The sequence below is a fragment of the Paralichthys olivaceus genome, chromosome 19 (assembly GCF_024713975.1).
Source record: "Paralichthys olivaceus isolate ysfri-2021 chromosome 19, ASM2471397v2, whole genome shotgun sequence".
NCBI lineage: Eukaryota > Metazoa > Chordata > Actinopteri > Pleuronectiformes > Paralichthyidae > Paralichthys > Paralichthys olivaceus.
Genome location: NC_091111.1, coordinates 19,342,861 through 19,363,444, shown reverse-complemented (window position 1 = coordinate 19,363,444; position 20,584 = coordinate 19,342,861). Strand labels below are relative to the sequence as shown.

At 43.1% G+C, this 20,584-nt stretch overlaps 1 protein-coding gene across 13 annotated transcripts in view; it reads left to right on the top strand.

Moving 5' to 3' along the window:
- Nucleotides 1-19,130, top strand: part of myt1la (myelin transcription factor 1-like, a) — a 48,806-nt gene extending 29,676 nt beyond the window's left edge. For 5 of the 13 annotated variants that reach the window (XM_069515359.1, XM_069515364.1, XM_069515360.1 and 2 more), the window contains exons 9-24: nt 733-867; nt 2,501-2,591; nt 4,422-4,532; nt 5,075-5,295; nt 7,889-8,178; nt 8,399-8,623; nt 12,675-12,826; nt 13,044-13,112; nt 13,254-13,316; nt 13,423-13,506; nt 14,733-14,972; nt 15,171-15,262; nt 15,454-15,557; nt 15,641-15,784; nt 17,180-17,242; nt 18,291-18,565. In XM_069515359.1, coding sequence (XP_069371460.1) covers nt 733-867; nt 2,501-2,591; nt 4,422-4,532; nt 5,075-5,295; nt 7,889-8,178; nt 8,399-8,623; nt 12,675-12,826; nt 13,044-13,112; nt 13,254-13,316; nt 13,423-13,506; nt 14,733-14,972; nt 15,171-15,262; nt 15,454-15,557; nt 15,641-15,784; nt 17,180-17,242; nt 18,291-18,431 — 2,225 coding nt within the window. In that variant the 3' untranslated portion in view covers nt 18,432-18,565. Of the gene's footprint in view, nt 1-732; nt 868-2,500; nt 2,592-4,421; nt 4,533-5,074; nt 5,296-7,888; nt 8,179-8,398; nt 8,624-12,674; nt 12,827-13,043; nt 13,113-13,253; nt 13,317-13,422; nt 13,507-14,732; nt 14,973-15,170; nt 15,263-15,453; nt 15,558-15,640; nt 15,785-17,179; nt 17,243-18,290 lie in introns of all 13 variants that reach the window. The other 8 variants (XM_069515369.1, XM_069515361.1, XM_069515371.1 and 5 more) reach the window with 6 other exon arrangements.
- Nucleotides 19,131-20,584: the final 1,454 nt, after the last annotated feature.

The following is a 20,584-nucleotide window of genomic DNA, read 5'->3' as shown; positions in this document are numbered from 1 at the left end:
TGCTGCAGCAGCCTGAGGCGTCACTTCTGGATCATGAAAAAAACAACACACAACTGTAACTTTAATATCTGTCTCTCTCCCCTGATCCCAACATTTCTCTGCACATTTCTGGCTTGAATTAGTTTTCTAACCTCTGGGCTCTTAAAACCTGTTATTTCAGAAATGCTGTGCACGGCTGCCGAGGAGATAATGGGCGCTCATTTTCTGCATTCAGGACCAACGCGGTTTTGTTTTGCAGATGCACGGTTCTTCTCTGACAGCAGCTTATGTTGTTAAAAGAGGCCGGTGTGGGAACATCAGATGGCCAGCCTGTCAGGCATGAGTAATGGCAATCTGCACGGCCTGTTAGGAGAGCAAATCTCATCTGCGGCCTATTTCTCCAAATCCACTCAAATGCAGCTCTGCAGTCGCTGGGAGGGAATCGGTGCGGTGCAGTAATCAGCCACGCAACAGACTCTGATTAGCTTTAGACGGCTTCATTAGCACAGAGGAATGCCTTTGTTAGCCCATAGAGGTTTTTTATTAGCTCACAGAAAAATGCTTTCATGGTGATGTGTCAGAAACTGACCAAGGACGATGAACCGACTCAGGTAGTTTCTGGAACAAAGTTAACACGTGAGCTGCTGTGGAGGCAGAATGAACACAAATACAACCCAGAGCCGACCGTGCTGACGCTCAGCCACCGTTTACCCAAACCTGTTAACTTGCGTTCTCTCTCTCTGTCCTCTCCAGACTCTTCCAGGGGCGAGAAGAAGGAGAGCAAGTGTCCGACGCCGGGCTGCGACGGGACAGGTCACGTGACGGGTCTGTACCCGCACCACCGCAGCCTGTCCGGATGTCCCCACAAAGACCGAGTCCCGCCTGAGAGTAGGTCCCACTGCCTGGATATTGTTCTGCACTGAAAACACTCAGATAAGAACAATCTGACAAGTCATTTCAGACCAAACACAACTTCAGTCTGATGCTTCATAAATCCAATTACCTCCTTCTCTTTACCAAAGTGTGTAGATCAAGATGAACCGCAGTGTCAAGGCCCCGCCCATACACACACTTGACCAATCAGAAGTCAATCATGACGTCTCAGCCTGTTTTTATATCATCAAATAATGATTAAAACCAAACTGATCAGAAACACTTGACGACACTGTGTGACCCTCTGATGTCTAGAAAAAAAGTAAATCTCATAAATACGGAATCGTTTCTGTCACTGTGTTTTATTTGCTGTTTGATTTCGTTCACTTCATGACCTGAAATTTACTGAAGTATAAGTGAATTTAAAGGTCAAATCAAGCAGTTTGGTTGAATATGAATTATTTAAAAATGACTTGTTGGATATTTGCACCTTTGTCGCAGTGAGAGTTTGATAATGTCGAGCATGTTAACCGTCCACCATCATGCACCCGTCCTGCATGACATCTGTGTCCTTGTGTTGAGTTGAGTTAAGTGTTTTATTGATGCGTCAGGTTTCACTCAGTGAGAACGACTGTGGAGCCGAAGCTTTTCTCTTCATTCACGAGTGTTTGTCATTATAAAAATCTGAATTTGAGGAATGTGTGAGAGAGAATATTTGGGCAACTCATGGTTTTAACATCTTTTAGATCATTAGAGGAACAAAAACTCAAGGTAAACTCTGATAGATGTTAAATATTATCAAGGTTCTGTGTTTCAAATAGCACAGCACTTTGAAATCTGATTTTAATAGTTTCAGGTTTTATGTTTACTGTGGCACAATCCTGTATTTTTTTTTTTTTTTTTGGTTAGTTTGTGTGTCCTCCTTTACTTTCTTTTCTTCCTCCTCATCACACCTGCCTGATGTCTGCTTCTGGTTTCTGTGCCGCTGATGTAACGTGAACAGAGTCAGTGTCACTCACACGACCACCAGAACACGCAGCAGCTTTAGTCACACACACTGAAGTCACAGGTAAAACTCAAGACTCAAGTTTTATCTATTTTTTTCAAGTGATGCTCACGACGATTATTCCCAATGATGACGTAGATTATTACTATTGTTATTGTTTCAATATTTTACAAGTTTATTGGTTTTCTGAAAGTTAAATTTCAGTTTTCACAAAGACAGAAGCAGTAGATCGTCACACCGCTCCAACCAGTCCAGCTTGATATATAAACATAAACATAAATAAATGTAAAAGTCTATAAATAAATACGTATTTATATTTAAGTAACTTTAAACATCATAAATAAATGACAAACATAGAACACCAAAATAATAATAAACAGTTAACAACGCCAGAAAAAAATATCGTTCAAAATAACAACTTAACATAAAACTGTTGATGGACATGAAAAATGGAAACAACAAGAACAACAGCATTCAGTCTAATCTCAATGTGGCATCGTTCGTGCTGTGACGTGTTTGTCTGTTGTCACGCGTGTGCAGCTGTGGTCTGTGCATGCCTAACCGCCGTAGCTGAGCGCCCGGTAACTCTCCTGTCTGCTCCTAACCCTCGCTGTCTTTCTCACCTTCTCCTGTCTGTCAAAGTCCTTGCCATGTATGAAAATGTTTTAAAGTGCCCCACCCCTGGCTGCTCCGGACGGGGCCATGTCAATAGCAACAGGAACTCGCACCGCAGGTGAGTGAGCGAGCGGCGTTCAGCCCGGCCGCTAACAATACGTGAATGTGACGGGTTTACAGCACAGATACTGGAAGTGTGTGTGTGTGTGAGGAGGGGGGGTTGTCCACGATGAGTCATTTCACTGGTGCATATTTGTTTCCTGGGTCAGAGGTCAGAGGTCAGAGCGTCTCAGATTTACTTTTACAGACACGTCTGAAAAGTCTCAACGTTATATGTTGAAAACGAGAGTTCGTACGTTCACCAACATGTTTGTTTGGATAAAGTTTTAAACTGAATCCACATTGGTGCTCGTTACAGGTTTCTATCTCTGGACAGACACTGAAAAAAAGTCTCCTCCCAACGTCTCCATGTTTAAATCTGCCAGATCCAAAGTTCTATTTATTACACACACTCGTTAACATCAGGCCCTTTAACATGTCTCTTTTTAAAATCAAGCTTCATTAATTATTCTCTGAGAAAAAATCAGTGATTCTCAAAATGTTAAAGACGGAAAGAATTCCTAGATCTGAACCTCCACGGTCCAAGTAACGACAAGTGATTCTCCTTCAGAACAAGGTTTGTCAGCGTAGAACATTAAATGACTCAGCGTGTGGACTTTGTTCATTCACAGCTGTTAATAGTTCTTCTCTATGCATCTGACAAGGTTTGAGATGATGAGTCTCACTGAAGTCACGTCCCTGTTGATTTTATTTGATAGTAAAAGTAAAGGTTGACATTTCTGACCAGTGGCCTCCACTTTTAAAATTCAAGGCAAAAGTCAAGACTCTTGCTCTTTTTTTGGTTCAACCCACACATGAGGTTCCCACACATATATATATATATATATGTTATATATTATATATTATATTTGTATATATTACATTTTTTTTGTGCAAACTTCTCAGTGTTGAAACGTTTTCAAGTGAAGACGCACGTGTGAAACGTACTTTAATTAGAATTTTGTCGTGTTTGAGCTGAAGGTGTGTCTGCAACACATCAGCAGTTCAGCTGTTTAACAGGCACAGCAGACACACACACACACACATACACTTATTTTGAATTATGTAAAGTAATTAGGATTCTCTCTCTCTCTCTCTCTCTCTCTCTCTCTCTCTCTCTCTCTCTCTCTCTCTCTCAGACACACACACACACACACACACACACACACACACACACACACACACACATAGAACCTCAGATTGCAGACACTGTTTTGTGCACACAGCCTCACTGGAACACACATTCTCACACACACAGTCAGGCACTTACAAATTAGCTCACAGACAGCAGCACACGTGCGCTGGCAGACAGAGGAGGGCGCACACAGACGTGGCTGCAGGGTGTGTTATGTAGCACAGCTCCGCTGGGAGAGGAAACAAAGCACCAGCTAGCTAGCTTAGCTGCTGTTAGCCACCAGCTCACACTGCTTTCATCTCTGGCCGTCGCCATGGAAACTCCTCCATGGCAGCAGCAGCAGCAGCAGCAGCTGAGCTGATCCGTCACACACTCCTCACACACCACCATCCTTTAACCAGTGAGTGTGCTTGTGTGTGTGTGTGTGTGTGTGTGTGTGTGTGTGTGTGTGTGTGTGTGTTGTGAGTGTGTGTGTGTGTGTGTGTGTGTGTGTGTGTGTGTGTGTAACAACCCCACCGTCTGTATGTGAAGTTTATGAATCACCTACAGCGACAGACGGAGGAAGACAATGACTCTTATTAATTTAGATCTCACCTGAATATCAGGAGTGCAGGTGTGTGTGTGTGTGTGTGTGTGTGTGTGTGTGTGTGTGTCAGTACAGTACAGTGTGTAACCAGGCCGTGTGCTGCTCCCACCCCCCCCCCCCCCCCCCAGTCTGTCCGGCTGCCCCATCGCTGCCGCAGAGAAGATGGCAAAGGTCCACGAGAAGAGTCACACGCCTGACAGCGGCCCGAAGAGCAATCAGACGTCGGACCGTGTCCTCAGGTACCGAATGGTCCCAGTCAGACACTTTGTGATAACGATGTGCAGGGAGGCCGAATGGTGCAGTGAAGTCTATACGTGCCCAGAATTTACCCTCTCTTCCTCTTTGTCACTTTAGTTTAGGAAACAGGTGCAGATTATATTTTCCATTAGTTCTTGAATCAGGGGATGCTGAATGGTGTCCCCACAGCTTAGTAGCTTCAAAACCCTTAAGATGTGGGAAGCTCAGTAGTTCAGTGAATCTATAGACACACTCGAGTCATTAAGACCCAGAGGACAAAACATTTGGATTCATTTGGATTTAGAGCAGCAGTAGGTCATATTTAGCCTTGCCACTTAAATCAGGGGATGCTGAATGGTGCAGTGAAATCCCCATCCTTATGTTGCAGATTGGATCCTCTTGAATTAATTGGGGAAGCTGAATAATGTAGTCCAGTCACATCGTCCTGTTTGTACCACATTTACATTACACCTCGGGTAAATCACAGATACCAAATGGTGCAGTGACATCACCATGAGCTAACCCGGCTCCTTCTGTGTTTCAGGCCCATGTGCTTCGTCAAGCAGCTGGAGATTCCACAGTACGGCTACAAAAACAACGTCCCGACCAGCACGCCACGGTCCAACCTGGCCAAGGAGCTGGAGAAATACTCCAAGACCAGCTACGACTACGGCGGCTACGACAGCCAGCACGGCGGCTACGGGAAGAGAGGCCCGACAACCAAGTCCCACCACGGGCGAGACACCTCCCCGAAGGGATACGATGGTGAGGAAAATCAACACGCACCCACATGCTCGTCCAAGATCCTCAATCTCATTCTGGTTTCAATGAGAGTTAGAGGAACTCACTCACTTTCTGTAACATTGTGAGATGGAACGTTTCTCAACACTTTCATTGATTTCTCAGAAAATAATTCATGGATCATTTTTAGAAGTCTGATTTTCATGAGTTCTTGGTTCAGATCTAAATTAAAATCTGAATCTAGCGCCGTCTGAGCGCCCCTCTAGTTTTTTGTACTTTAATATTTCGACTTCCTGTGGCATCGTTTATCTTCAGTTCAGGAATTTAACACAAAGAAAGATGAGAAAAGAAAGATGTCCCACTCGTTTATCTGAAAAATCTGTAAAACCTCTTTTCCAAATTTCTTATTATTCATTTGCCGAATTATTCACCTGTAAAAAAAAAAAATAATTTAAATTCACATTTGAGTTTTTAAAAATAACAGATGGATCGAAGCTGAATTTCTTTCAGTCCCGTGTCTCGTTGGAGGGAATATAACCTGCAAAATGCACTATGGGAGATTTCTGTTCATTTTCCTATTCTCCGGAGAACATTTTGTACTTGATGAAACCACACACACACACACACACATACACACACACACAAACACCCACACACACACACACACACACACACACACACACACACACGCTCAGTTCTCTTTGTTACAGCCCTGGAAACGCCAGTGTTTTCCACCCTCCACATGGCTGGAGTGAAGGCAGAGCAGAGCTATGGAAATGCCAAGCTCGGAGCCTGCCTCCTCTGAGCGGAGTATGGAGGGATGGAACGAGGGAGGAGGTGCAGATGGAGGGATTGTGAAACAGGAGAGAGATAATGAAGGCGAGCCCTGTTTCTTTGGCTGGGAGCCATTAGTGAGACGCAGGCGGGAGGGAGGTTTTTTAGACGAGGTGTCTGCGCTCCCCGTCGTCACGACTCCCTCCCTCCTCTCCGCCGCCGTTCCCTCCATCAGCATCACTCCAGCATGCCGAGCCCAGAGTCGCTTTTGTACAGTCGCTATGTCGTTCGTTTTTTTATTGTCCCCACATACGCAGCTTATTAGGCTTCTTATTTTATTCTTTAAATCTGTTTCCATGTCTTAAACAACAGTTAGTTTATCTCTGAGCTCATTCGTTCCCACTGACAATTTAAATCTTCTCCTTCCAGTTTGAACATAGTGTTTTTCAAAAAAAGCTCAATAATTTACCAAAATACCTGATAGTGGTAGTTTTTAACAAATGTCTTTCAAAATAATTAGGGTGTTTGTCTGGGACTATTTTCAGTGGTGGATTAATACAGAATATAGTGATTATGTGGTTATTCACACAATCGTTAAATGTAGACTATGAAAAACTTAACGTAGACAAGAAGAAAATGAAGCCAATTAGGAAGTGCCTGAAACCTGTGTTCTCTCTCTGACCAGCAGAGGGCGACTCCACCGGTAGTTTCTATAGAAGTCTACTTCTCACTTTGTAACGTCAGTAAAGTAAAACGTCCTTCGAAACCAGTTCACTTGTTACCATGGTGAATCGTCATGGTAACTCCCACTGAACTGTGAACCCACTCCTCTTCTGAACTTTATTCACGGTTCTGACGATGTCGCTGATAATTGACTCCGCCTCCGTCACGTGAACAAGCTCGGGCTGTTAACTGAGACCGTTGATGAACAACTTTAGAGACGAATTGTTGAGCAGAACCAGGCTCACGATGGCTCGAGCCCTGAATAATAGTTCATATTATTATATCAATGTTATTATTAGTATCGTAGCAGAGGGAGCTGAGCAGGAACACGGGGGCAGCAGGAGGTTTGTAATCACAGATCCAGAGTCTGCAGCTCCAGAGGCAGAAATAACCTGCAGAGAGAGAGAGAGAGACACAGAGAGAGAGAGAGAGAGAGAGAGAGAGAGAGAGACACAGAGAGAGAGAGAGAGACTGAACGCTGATGTGCTGGAGGGAGAGAACAGAGTTAAAGTGATGCAGTCGTTCTCAGAAAGTTTACAATCGACTCGACTGTAAATACTGAAAGTGTGAGATAGCAACAGAATGAGTTCAGTGTGAACGATTCTGTCGGCAGGAAATATAAAAATAATGTTTTCATTAGTGTTTCATCAGCTAAAACTAATAAAGGTGTTTTCAGACACTGAACTCCGGACAATCTCCTGAAGTCATCCAGCTGTGACTGAGAACGCTTCCTGTCAACCTCCTCATAAAGAGTATTCAGTTGGTTGTAATACACAACTTCACCACTAGATGCCACTAAATCCTCTGCACTGAATCTTACAGGGTTTGGATTTGAAGACGTTTTAATTTAATTATTTGTTCTTTGGAAATCTGTGGCACAGAGGAATGACGTACATCAGGTTTTGCGTACACACAAAACTAATTGGAGAATTAGTTATTGGCTCTGTAGTTTTCATAAGATCTGTCAAAGACGACCAGCATTGAAGTTTCTCTATTTCTATTTTTGAACGAATTAATCAGAAATCCTTTTTTAAATTTCAGATCTTCTCTAACAATCCATCTGTTGCTCACTTTGGCTGCACGCCACCATTACTCTAACCGTTCCTGTGCCTCCCTGCAGCTAAACGCTACTGTAAGACGTCGAGCCCGGCGAGCAGCACGACCAGCAGCTACGCACCGAGCAGCAGCAGCAGCCTGAGCTGCGGCGGAGGAGGAGGCGGAGGAGGAGGAGGTGCCGGAGGGGGCGGAGGAGGAAGCAGCGCCAGCAGCACCTGCAGCAAGAGCAGCTTCGACTACACCCACGACATGGAGGCGGCCCACATGGCGGCCACGGCCATCCTCAACCTGTCCACGAGGTGCCGCGAGCTGCCGCACGTGCTGGCAGGGAAACAGCAGGACCTGTTGACGCAGGTAGATGGAGGCGGAGCCAACGCACTGACGCTGATCTCATACGTCACCTTCACCCTGATGATGTCAGGAGGGGCTCAGATGGGATCAGACTTCTAACTTTTAATTGAAAAACTTTTTTTCTGATTATTAAAACTACTGTATTTAAAACGACTATCACTGAGTACTTTTACTTTCTACGTTTACAGCTGTAGTCATCAGATTCTTCTTGTGTCCTCATCAGAGTCCGGTGGATGATCTGGACGACAGCGGTGCAGTGGACGTGGGCGGTCAGCCCGGCGGCCCCGAGGGCAGCGGGACGGTGTTGACCCCCCTGGAGCCGATGTCGCCCCAGCGGCAGGCGCTGCTCAGCAGCCGCTGCTACCAGCTGAGCGAGGCCGACTGCTGGGACCTGCCCGTCGACTACACCAAGATCAAACGACTGGGAGACGAGCAGGATCACAAAGAGGTAACGGGAAGGCCTGCGTCACTTCACAGACACGGTCCAAACAGACACGGTCCAAACAGACACTACAGACGTCACGTGTTTGTCTTTTCAAAGATAAAAAAGAGTCCCTGTAGCAGAATGATAGTTGTGAGACTATAAATGATGAAAGATACGGTGAAGAATTTAAACTAAAGATGAAGTTTAGAGTTTATAAAAGTCTTTGGTTTATACTTGAGTCGACACTGTTGAGAAGTGGAGGTAGTTTACAAAGCTGCAGTTATAAAAGAGCTTTATGGTTTGCATGATTTAAATCTTCTAGGTTTAATTTACAAATTTACAAAAGCTCTTTTTTTTATTACTATGATTTCTGTTAATTTTAATTGAACCAGGAAAGTCCCAGTGAGCAACAGTTTGTCTTCTGCCACAGAGTCGTGGTCAAGATGGGCAGCAAACGAAAAGAAAGTTTCATGTATAAACTAGAATGTGACTCAGTAAAACTCGTGATGAAAACACACAAGCAAACACATGAAGCGCAGCGATCAACAGGAATCAAAGGCAGAAATGAAACATGCAGAATTGTGTGGAAACTGATTTTAAAATGTTTGAGCAGAGACAGAAGTGATTCCAGCTCATTCCCAGCAGGTGGTGCATGAAACTTCTTTAAAACTGAGACGGAGCCAAAACGCTTGTGTGGACGAAGATGGTTTCAGTAGTGAGACGAGTGTAGAGTTACCGCTCTGCTCTGGTGGTTCGGACCTCGACGATGAATCATTGTAGCTTCTGAGACGAAGTATCAACACTGCAGACGACTGTAGAGTTTAGAGTTTGCTATAAATGTTAAGAATCTTTTACAGCCTATAGTTGAGGGTTTATATGCTGCTTCTTAGGAGAGACGACTCTGCGGCAGAGTTTCCGTTCAAAGTACCTCTGCAGATTAACGGCCTCATATACACTGAGACAAATTAATGGATTTTTGGAGGTAATTTCTCCACGAGCTCAGTTCCAGCGATGCAGAGGCAGATCACAGAATCATTTAACTCTTTTTTTTAATGCACAGATTAAAATGACGATCGTTGGATAAGTTACTCTAAGGACCAAAAACTGAATCTGTTTTAGGCCAAAGTGAAACTCGACATGTCGTCACAGTTATGGTCGAGAGCTTTAACCACTTAATTTAACGAACATGGAGGCAGCCTGTCCTGTAATTCTGCTGCGTGTGAAGCATTAAATTGAGAGATTTAAAGAACATGTTTGTTTGAAAGCGTGCGTGTGTAGATTCAGAGATAATTGTGGTTTGTAAGCTGTTGCACGGCAGAGAAGCACGGCAGAGAGACTGTGGACTTTTGCGAGGGCGTTCTGCTGGTTGCTGCTGGTGCGCATAATTTTTGCATCACTTTACATACATAAGAGTTTGTAAGTTCAGAAAAGTGTAGTAGGTGCGTATGTACATCCTCGCTAAGCAAAGGCATGAAAACGGCAAAAGAGCGACGGTTGCCTGCCAAAAGCTTCTTTCTCACCCCGAAGCCTCCAAATGCTGACACATGTTCAATAATGCAAACAAATAAAAACAAAGCTGCTTCTGTAACAGAGGAGCTCGCTTTATTCTCCAGGATAAAAAAAGATGTCGATTAAAGCGTCCTGAGCAAATAAAGAGCGACGGGAATCTAAATGATTGTGTTTACGTTCTTTCAAAAAATAACGTCCTCCAGTAAGTTTAAAGAACGAGATACGTTTATATTTCTGTTCTTCCAGTTTCACGTACATCAAGAGTTAGAAACGTAAATCTTTCATACATTAAAGTTCTGGAAAATTTCAGGAAAACATCTGGACGTCAGTTCTGGTCTGAAAACAGCTTTAGTTGACGATTCACCTGCTCCGAGCGAGAACACGTTCAGAAACAGAGACAAAGCTTTAACACCTGTAAAAACTCATTTACTGCTAATTTAACCCAGTGATATATTTCTGTGAGAATATGTTAAAATGTTTTTAGAAATGTTCCAATTTACATTCAAAAACATACGTTTGTAATAATCTATTAAAAAAACTAATTGAAATGGAGACAGAAGAAAAACTGCTGCAGGATGATGATACATCAGAAAGATGATAAAACCAAGTCTTGTGTAGACAATGATGCTGCAGCGAAAGTGGAAAAAATCTACTTTATTCTTGTTTGCAACTTTTGATGAATGCAGAGGTGGAGTTTTTAGTTTAATTTCCATATTTGAGTTTAGGTTTTTCAGTCTTTGGAAACACTTGTGACTTCTACAGTTCACAGACGTTAGATCAACAATTTAAATTATTTTATTTTCTCATCATTTCTTAAAGACTTCCTGAAATAAAAATCTATTTAATTCGGTAATTACAGTTCAAATGTCTAAGACAGTCGCTGATTTTCCGGAGGAATTTCCTTGAAAGTTTTGCTCCATTTTAATGTAATAAACATTTAATATCAAATAACTATGAGAACATTTATTTTTCTTATCAAGACAAGAAGAAGAAAAGAAAAACAAATATTTATTTAGGATGCAGACTAGTTGGTTATGGATGAGAGATATTGAGTCAGCTGATCAACGTGATATGTGTTTTTATTTATTATATTTCAGAGCATTCAAAGTCAAAATAAAAAGTGTGATGAGGTTTTTTAATCTGTAAAATTGAAGCATTTTCACTTTTATCGTTCACTAAAGTCCAGAAATCTGCTTTTATCAGTGTGATGAGCAGCAACTCATGAGAGAATAACCCTGGTGGTGGTGGTGGTGGGTGCAGGTTTCTCTCCTGCAGGCTCAGTGCGCTCCCATGTGCACAGAAGCAGAACTTCGTCAGCTCACACTCTGCAGCTCTGCAACGCTGAGTTACGCCTCTAATACACAAGTAAAACACGGCAGATCGTCTGCACGCTTCAGGTCCTCACAGGCCCGATATCACACAGAGCAATCCACGCAGCAAATTGCTACATTTGCAGTGTTGGATTTAGAGCGGCGAAGTGAAAGGTTTTAATCAGGGGAGTAATTGCGTTTGTTAATGAAGCACAACGTTGCAGAGGAGGCCGGAGCCTGGAGCCCGGTGGCTGATGGGATTTTTTCCCGCAGACAGTCGGGAACAAGTTCTGCTCCCGACTGAGGAGGCGTGATGTGTGGACTACAGAGCAGACTGCGGCGCTCCTATCCTCAGACGCTCTGCAGGAGGAGTTAGAGATAAAGGAGACAGGTCTTCTCTCACCTTCAGCTGATGTGACGGATGATTCATGGGAGAAAAACTAAATTCTCTGGGAATCATCTGGCAACAATGAGACTTCCAACACAAGCGTCCTGTCGGGAACTTGATTTATATTTTTTTTTAAATACTTAAATAAAAGATGTTATTTGGAATGACTGGACCCCTGCTGATAAAATAATGCACCACAGGAAAACAAATGGTTGAAACACATCAATGATAATAATAACATTAGTAATAACAGAGATAAAGAAGTTTTTAACTGAGACCTAAAAGAAAATATGAAACTGTCTGAATATAGATGAAAACTTTTATTTCACTGAATAAACAAATTGGAATTGTTTCACTCCCTAACGGCAGCATGGGTTTAGAATTCAAAGTATTTATCATACGTGTAAGTTTAAAGATAATAAGCAGCATTTTAGACACTGGTCAAATAACAATTACCACAAAAGTTAATGTTCAGTGAGGAAAAAAACCAACTTATTCAAACGCCTCATTAGGAGGCGAAAGGGAAATAGATCATTAGCTGATCCCCGGAGGACAAGAAGGAAACACAGAGACACTGAGAAAAGAAAACTGCTCTTTTTTCAGTCATTTACAGATATTTAATAGTTCTGTACACAATATGTGATAATTCCATTAAGTTTATTTCATTGTTGTTTGTCTAAAAGGATCTTTTGTCCTTTTCTTCCTTCACGTGTTGTGTTGATGTAAAACTGGAAGAAGACGTACATGTTTGTGAATTAGGTGTACAGGTCTGCAGGGTTCTAATCCCCAAAAGTGGTGGATTGTGTTGACATGGCAAGTTGTGTATACTTACTTGTGTGAACGTGGATTGTGTACTGACTCGGTGTAGTCGGCCTTTTTCTCGTCCCTGCACCAGGGCGACGAGCTGGACCCCTTCCAGGAGCTGCTGGACGAGCAGCGCTACCCGACTGAGGTGACCATGCCCAGCCCCAAGCACCACAAATACCCGCCCTGCAAGGAGAGCAAGAAGGAGCTCATCACGTACGTCCAGACAAACACACACAAACACACAGACACACAAACACACAGACACACACAAACACAGGGGTGAAAACATAACCTCCTTGACAGAGGTAATAAACCGACTCTCGGCCCAGAATCTCTTTGAATAATTCACATTTCAACACAGCACACATTTCATATTCCCTCTTCACACCGCAGGTTGGCATTGTTTTGTGCGTCTCTTTCCCTCCTGCAGGTTGTCGAGCTGTCAGCTGGCCGACAAGAACATCCGCGGGATGATGACGACCAACTCGCAGGAGCTCAGGTGAGTCCACAAACGTTCTTCGGTCAGTTTGAGTCCAGATGAAGCTGAAGCGGTTTTCGAAGCTGTTGTCTCTCTGTTGTTTGACGTTAGAGCAACATCTCTTCATAACAAAGTTGTTACGTCGTTGTGTTTGTGTCTCAGGTGTCCGACCCCCGGGTGTGATGGATCTGGACACATCACTGGAAACTACGCCTCCCACAGGAGGTACAGAAACTACACCTTTAAAAAAAAAAACCACGGCAGTTGCACATGAGACACACACACGACGTCACCGTACGAGTCTTTTTAAACGCGTCCTCTTGTCCTGCAGTCTGTCGGGTTGTCCACGAGCCAAGAAGAGCGGCATCAAAATCGTCCACAGCAAAGAGGACAAGGACGACCAGGAGCCAATCAAGTAAGGTTCCTGTTTTCACTGTGAACCAACAGAACCATGGTTCAGTTTGATCCAGACCCAGAACTCCTCTTCTGGTCTGAGGAACCTTTCGCACCTGATGTTCTGTAGTGTGAAAAAAATGAATTTGAAGTTTGTCCATAATTCAGTTTTCTGAACAGAAGATTTTTCTAGAAGCACTCTGCAGCTGTTTGTCAGGCTGGTGACAGATTCGTCCGTCTACTCGCTCTTAAAATGCCGGATGCGTTCGCTGACCTTTCTAACTTTAGGGAAGAATATTTTAGAGGAGTTATGGTCAGTCCTTCACTTCACCTCCCTGCTCCCCACAGGCCAAGACCTGCAAAGGTTAGAACTAAGTGAGCGTTTGACATTTGCGTTAAAGCGAGGCCATAATGTTAAACCAATACGACCTTGTGAGTAATCTAAAGTTCAGCTGGTGTCAGTCTGCAGCCAGCTGTTACCGCCACCTCCGGTCCGTCCCCTATCATCATTAACAGTGGAATCATAATTAAGCTTAACCTGAGCCACCCGTCGACGCTCGGCTCATTCTAATCAGCACAAATGTCACTGCGGAGGGCGTCTGGGATGCAGGAGGCAGAGGCGAGTGTCTGGAAGCTGAGCCGGTGTCACCTGCAGGGCGAGCGTCTATCCCGCTCATCGCTAATGCTGCTGTGGACCGGAGGCTTCGGGAGGGGGGAGGGGGAGGATGGTAGGTCCTCCTCCATCAGAAGTGTCCCAAACAGAGCCTTGCTTTTCATCAGATCGTTCCCAAGGCTGTAAATAAAGATAGACGACACGTCTTCACCTCCGCCAGTTGTACAAGAAGGAAGCTGGAATATTTCAGATGCAAACGCCGCCATCTTGCACTTGTGACGTGGTTTGTGGAGCCACAGTCTTTAGTGATTGTGGTGTGGAGCTGCGATATCCAAATCCCACCAATACGCCACCCAACCAATCCAGCCAGCCACTAGGGGGGGTCATGATATTTTGGCTTCATTTTGGGGGAGCTGTCCTGTCGTCCATCTTTATTTACAGACCCTATATTCCCTTTGACATCATCTTGGAGAAGCTTCTGCACAAAGCAACTTGTAGTAACTTAATTAAGTAACTTTAACATTAAAGTAACTTAATCTTGAGTGTATCTTTAATAATTAGCTGATCGTCCAATCAGAGAGCTAGCTCGACAAACTTAAAGCAGACGACGCCTCTGCGTTTGTCCCACCCCTCAGGTGTCCGGTCCCGGGCTGTGACGGACAGGGTCACGTGACGGGGAAGTACGCCTCTCACCGCAGTGCGTCAGGCTGCCCCCTGGCGGCAAAGAGGCAGAAGGACAGCTACGTGAACGGCTCACAGTTTGTCTGGAAGTCTGGAAAGACGGACGGTATGTCCTGCCCGACCCCGGGGTGCGACGGCTCGGGACACGTCAGCGGGAGCTTCCTGACACATCGGAGGTGGGCTTCCCATTTCAGGTTTTTACAATTGAATCATTTTTATAAATCTATTAGAAATGATTAACTCCTCCTCTGAACCAGTTTTCACAAATATTTTAACCTTTTATCCCAGTTTCCAGTTTTTATTGGAAAACAATTAGCGTGAGACTTCAGACTGCAGACACGTCATCCTTCACAGACAACATTTAATCGACGTGCGTGTTTGTTTTATTCCAGCCTCTCCGGTTGTCCTCGAGCCACCTCGGCCATGAAGAAGGCCAGGATGAGCGGCGTGGAGATGCTGACAATCAAACAAAGAGCAAGCAAAGGTCAGAGCCGAAAAACCCTTGAAACCAAATGACTGAAACTGAGTCCGAAAAATCTCATTTACACTCAAACAAATGTAAAAAGTTCCAGAACAATTCACGTGTTACCTCATGAGTTCCACTGTTAGTGGTCAGTTATACTGAGATGAAGGGAAATCACCTCAAGAAGATCATTTGTGTGAAAATCGTTCCAGGCATCGAAAACGATGAGGAAATCAAACAGCTGGATGAAGAAATCAAAGATCTGAACGAGTCCAACAATCAAGTGGAGTCCGACATGATAAAACTGAGGACGCAAGTAAGACGACTCCTGTGTGTGTTTACTTGAAGCATGAATACAAATACACAGGCAGACTCACAATGAATCTCACTTCCTGGTAGATCACCACCATGGAGACCAGCCTGAAGTCCATGGAGGAGGAGAACAAGGTGATCGAGCAGCAGAACGACTCGCTGCTGCACGAGCTCGCCAACCTCAGCCAGTCGCTCATCAACAGCTTAGCCAACATCCAGCTGCCACAAATGGTGAGAAAGGATCGACGGAAACAACCCGAGGGAGATTCAGATAGAACACACACACGTAAACTGATTTAGACGGAAGGTAGAAGTTTTACGTTCAGATGGAAGTTAGGAACTGGTGCAGTTTTATTTTGGTTGGTGAACTTTTGAAGCGTTGACGTAAATCTTGTTCGACCTGAGTTTAAATTAATAAATACACAAGAAGTGAGATTTTAAATATGATCATTCTCATTTAATTCCGTGAATTTGAATTTATTTAAAATAATCAAACAATTGACTGAATTATTGTCAATTTCTGGAAAAAAAACATTCAGGATTTTATTATTTCTTTTAGAATTAATTCTGTAAAAACAAAGTGAGAGGAAAAAAATCAACTTAAGTTCTAAAGATATTTGTTTTTAGAACTTTTGATTTATTAAAAATAGACAAAAAATGATATTTTGCAAGATGATAATCTCGACGTCACAGAAATAGTTTTGACGTAAACGATCTGAGGGTGTTTTTGTATTGAATGTGTTGTGAGATGTTCTTGTGGGACATTAAACATCTGACCTGGTCTCTCACCTGCTCACGGTTTGAATCCATTGAGGTGTAAAAAGTCGTCTCCAGCCTTTTTCTGTAGGTTTTTATTTCTTCATCTGCTTCTTTCTGTTTGCCACCTCCTTTTTTTCCCAGCAGTCCATGCTGTGCTTCTTCTGTGCTGTACAACGCCTCACAGAGTTTCACATAGAGAAACTGTTTCAGTTCCAGTGACGTGCTCGTGGCTGTTTTGACGTCATGTTCTCTCAGTGTAGAAAGAAGACTGGGGCTAATTGGATAATCTCTGTTAAAGCAGAATGAACCAGAGCAGCTCGATAACTCTCTGCTTCCTGTCCGCCCTCGACTCACGAGGAAACGCTTCATATCACAAAGAAACGTCCGTCTCAACAAGGAATTCGATCGAGAAAATAAATGTAGGTAAAGTGTAAAAATAACTATACATCTATGTTGATGTAAACTAATACATATAATATATTTTATAATATTTAAGAATTTAAAATTTCATGTGGATTTAAGAAATAATATTGGCAAAGATAAACAGATTTTTCTCAGCCACTTCAATCTGTCAGGCTCTTATTCTTTGATCCAAATTGTTTTACATGTTTAGAAATGTAGTAGAAAAATGACATGTACGATGATGTCATGATTCATTTTGTTTCAGTTTGATCTGAATTAAAGGCGTCAAGTCGTTCTAGTGTTTCCGACAGACAAACCTAAGCGTTAGGTGGCGACGCAGCCGGAGGGAGAAGCACTTGTTCAGGCGGACGTTGTGTGTTTTCTCTCGTGTCGTCTCTGAAGCCTTGTGAGCGCCGCCTTGTGTCTAGCGGGCTAATTCACTTCTCTGTGCACCCTCTCCTGTAGAGACCGCCGCCACAGAAAGAGGCGCCAGTAAAGCATAACTGCTGTTTACAGATGCCTCCCAGAGTAAGAGATCCATTTATCCTTTATCCAATTATCCTTCTCTTCTGCACTGTCATCCCCCTTTCACACCTCCTACAACTCCTCTGGCGTCCACACATCACAACTGTCACTTATACTGAAACTACAAGCGTGTGACTGAGAGTGAATTATAGTTACAGACAAACAGCATCACATGTGTTTTTATTTCTTCTCTGTTCGATCTATTTCAGGAGCAAAGTCTTTGAAACTCATTTGTCACATTTGTCATTAAAACAAAATCAAAATCATTAATTTTAGATTTAATGATAAAACCGTAAAAGGAAAATATTTCTTTACAGCGATGAGGTCATTAAGAGTAGATTCAGATTCTTAAACCTGGAGACGGAGCTGATCTGCCATCAGAAAATAACATTGGTTGAGTTGAACGCAGCCCGATGACTGAAGCATGAGCTCCTGAAAGGTTCTGGAGGTTGTTCTCAGACATTTTCTGGAACTATTGTAGGAAACAAGAATGTAATTAAACCCCTAAACTGAAGTGGGCCTGAAGTGGAGCCTTGAGGGACGCCACATGCTTTGAATCGTTGCTGCTTGTTGCTTCACCCACTGAAGCTTTAACTCAAACAGTGGAACTCTCTCTCGGGTCAGAACCGCTCCGTCTCCGATATAAACCCTTGAGCCACAGAAGTCCCACTCGGTTTGAAAGTTGAACCACTAGTTTTGTCTTTGCACACTAACCGACCATTAGTTTTCAACATCCTGATTTTGTCTCCATACGTGAAACATGAACTCATCAGCTGACCATCCCTCTCCTGGTTTTTGCATGGTTCAGAGTTTGACCGGCTGAAGTACAGATATATGAGTATCATATCAGAAGTGGAGTATTTCAGTGAGTCTGTGTAACCAAGCCATGTTTTCCTGACGGTGTTCCCTTCCTCCCCCCCCCCCCCCCCCCCCCCCCCCCCCCCCCCCCCCCCCGCTGCCCGCCTTTCCCACAATGCTTCACAGAAAATGTACTCGTGTGCACCTCTGCTTATCCGTCTGACGTCTCACGGCTTTTTCCCCTCCCTCACAGGAGCCAATGAATGAACAGAACTTTGACACTTATGTGAGTACGCTGACAGACATGTACACCCACCAGGACCAGTACCAGAGCCCGGAGAACAAGGCGTTGCTGGAGAACATTAAACAGGCCGTTCAGGGCATCCAGGTCTAACCTGACGGAGGCCGAAGCGACAAATGCAAAGCAAAAACAACAAGAAAAAAAAATAGTCAAAAGAGGGAATGGGTTGTTTTTTGCTGCTGAAATTTACCCCAGTTCTTTTCTTTCTTCTGCTGTTATGCTCTCGACTCCATGGGTATCTCTTTTTTTATTTATTTTGTTTATTGTTGTTGCCTTGCTTTGAAAAACAACGTTTTAAACGAACATTCACGTTTTGTACATTTTCATATGACCTAATATAATGTGATGTACTGTTTATAGCTGCTAATGTATGCACATTTTAGTGTATATGTATTTATTTATTGTAAGCTTGAATCATTTGTTATTTTCATGCGATTTACGTACATGGAAGAAGTGGGCGTCACGGGTTAAACGGGGAGCAGAGCGGCGAGGGGGAACAATCATTCTTCGAAAAGGCTTTTCCCACGAGCTGCGGAGCTGGCGGTCGTTTTAATGGATGTTAATTCATTGGTTTTGTAACGGTGGACAAGCGGACCGTATGCACACTAATATTACTGTAAATCTTTAGCTAAAAATGACGAGAAGAACCGAGAAGATTTCAAACATCATGACACGGAAACTTACAGGTGCAAATCCCATCATCCCCTCCGGAGTTGCTTGTTTTTATGTTTTTTAACCGTCCTCTTCTGTCGCTTTTCTTTGTTCACGTGAAGAGCGAAGTGGAAAAAAAAACCAATGGCTACAGAAAACGTAGGAGACAATCTGCCATTCTGAATTTATGTTAGTCATTAACCTTGACTATAGCTAATAGGACGACGTCTCAGCAATATTGGTATGATAATATTAAATCGTTTGTTTAGATATGGGATGCAATCTATATGAAAAAATGTTTGGGTATATGCAATTTCTTATAAATAAAACTAGCAAAGAGCTGATAGATCTTTTTACTAACTATAAATGTATTGCGTTTTGTAAAAACCTTTTACTACAATCATGTTGTAGGAATCTGACGCGGGTGAAAGGACTTTGGTTCTGTCATGTTCGACTTTGCACAGTGACACCTTTGTTTCCATGTTTTGATGTTTTTATTGTGGATCAAGAGGCGAAGGGGATTTGTAGATATGATTTTTCTTTCTAGAGGCTGACGGCTGCGCTGGACTTACAGGGTCAAACGTCCCCATCCGTAATTGTATATTGTCCTCATCCTGTAGAAGACGTCTTTCCAATCATGCATCTTATTGTCTGAGCCACAATGGGACATGATGCCAGACAACATGATGACCAAGCAGTGTTTTTTTATTTTTAAAAGTTAATCTTTGATTTCTATTGAAAGATGAATGAAAACTAGAGCAGGCAGTCGTAACGCTACTGTTCGTCTGTGCACTGATTTACCGACCGAGTATTTGATCTGAATCGGCCTTAAGACGACATTGAGTCTGAAATCACGGTACAGGTGGAGTATGTTTTCTGAACACCGTCGATCATGCATGCACTTTACTGGAGTTTGTCAAAGTATTATCACGTGGTGAATGAAGCAAAAACTGTACAGCGAGTTTGTGGAAACTGTGACTTCGACAAGACGTTGTGCTGGTGATTCCTGTTTGAAAGAAACCTGGAGCAAAATTCTACAAGTTGATTTGTTAGCGAAAGGAAAACTCCCCCTCTGGCCCCACAGGAAGCTCCTCCTGCCAGAGTACTTAACACATCTGGATTCTTTAAAAGAAAAAAACTAAACTAAAGATGAACTTCCATCATGGTTTCTTCAGAAATGATCACTTCCTGTCGTTGAAGTGGAACATTTATCTCGTTCTTGTCTTTTGGTATTTTTGGTTAAATCTGTACAAGGAATCTAAATCAGAAGCTCCAGTAAATAAAAGATGAGGCAGTTTAAGTAAGAAATAAAAGAGTCTTTAACCTGAACTTTAAAACCTGATGTTTGATGCTTTATTAGACGACTCAAACATCAAACTGTGACTGGGGGGAGTTTTCCTTCTAACTTGTTGTTTTAAAGACGTTTTACTGCAAAGCCTCATTCACTGACTTCACATCTCTGTCCAGAGCTTTGTGTCTGCAGCTTCCTGCCAGTAAACTTCCTGCATTAGATAGACTGACAGCTTGTTCTTTTCATTTGGTCAGTTATTCTTACTGATAACAAGAGGAAACGGGAGTTAAAGCACAATTCTGCC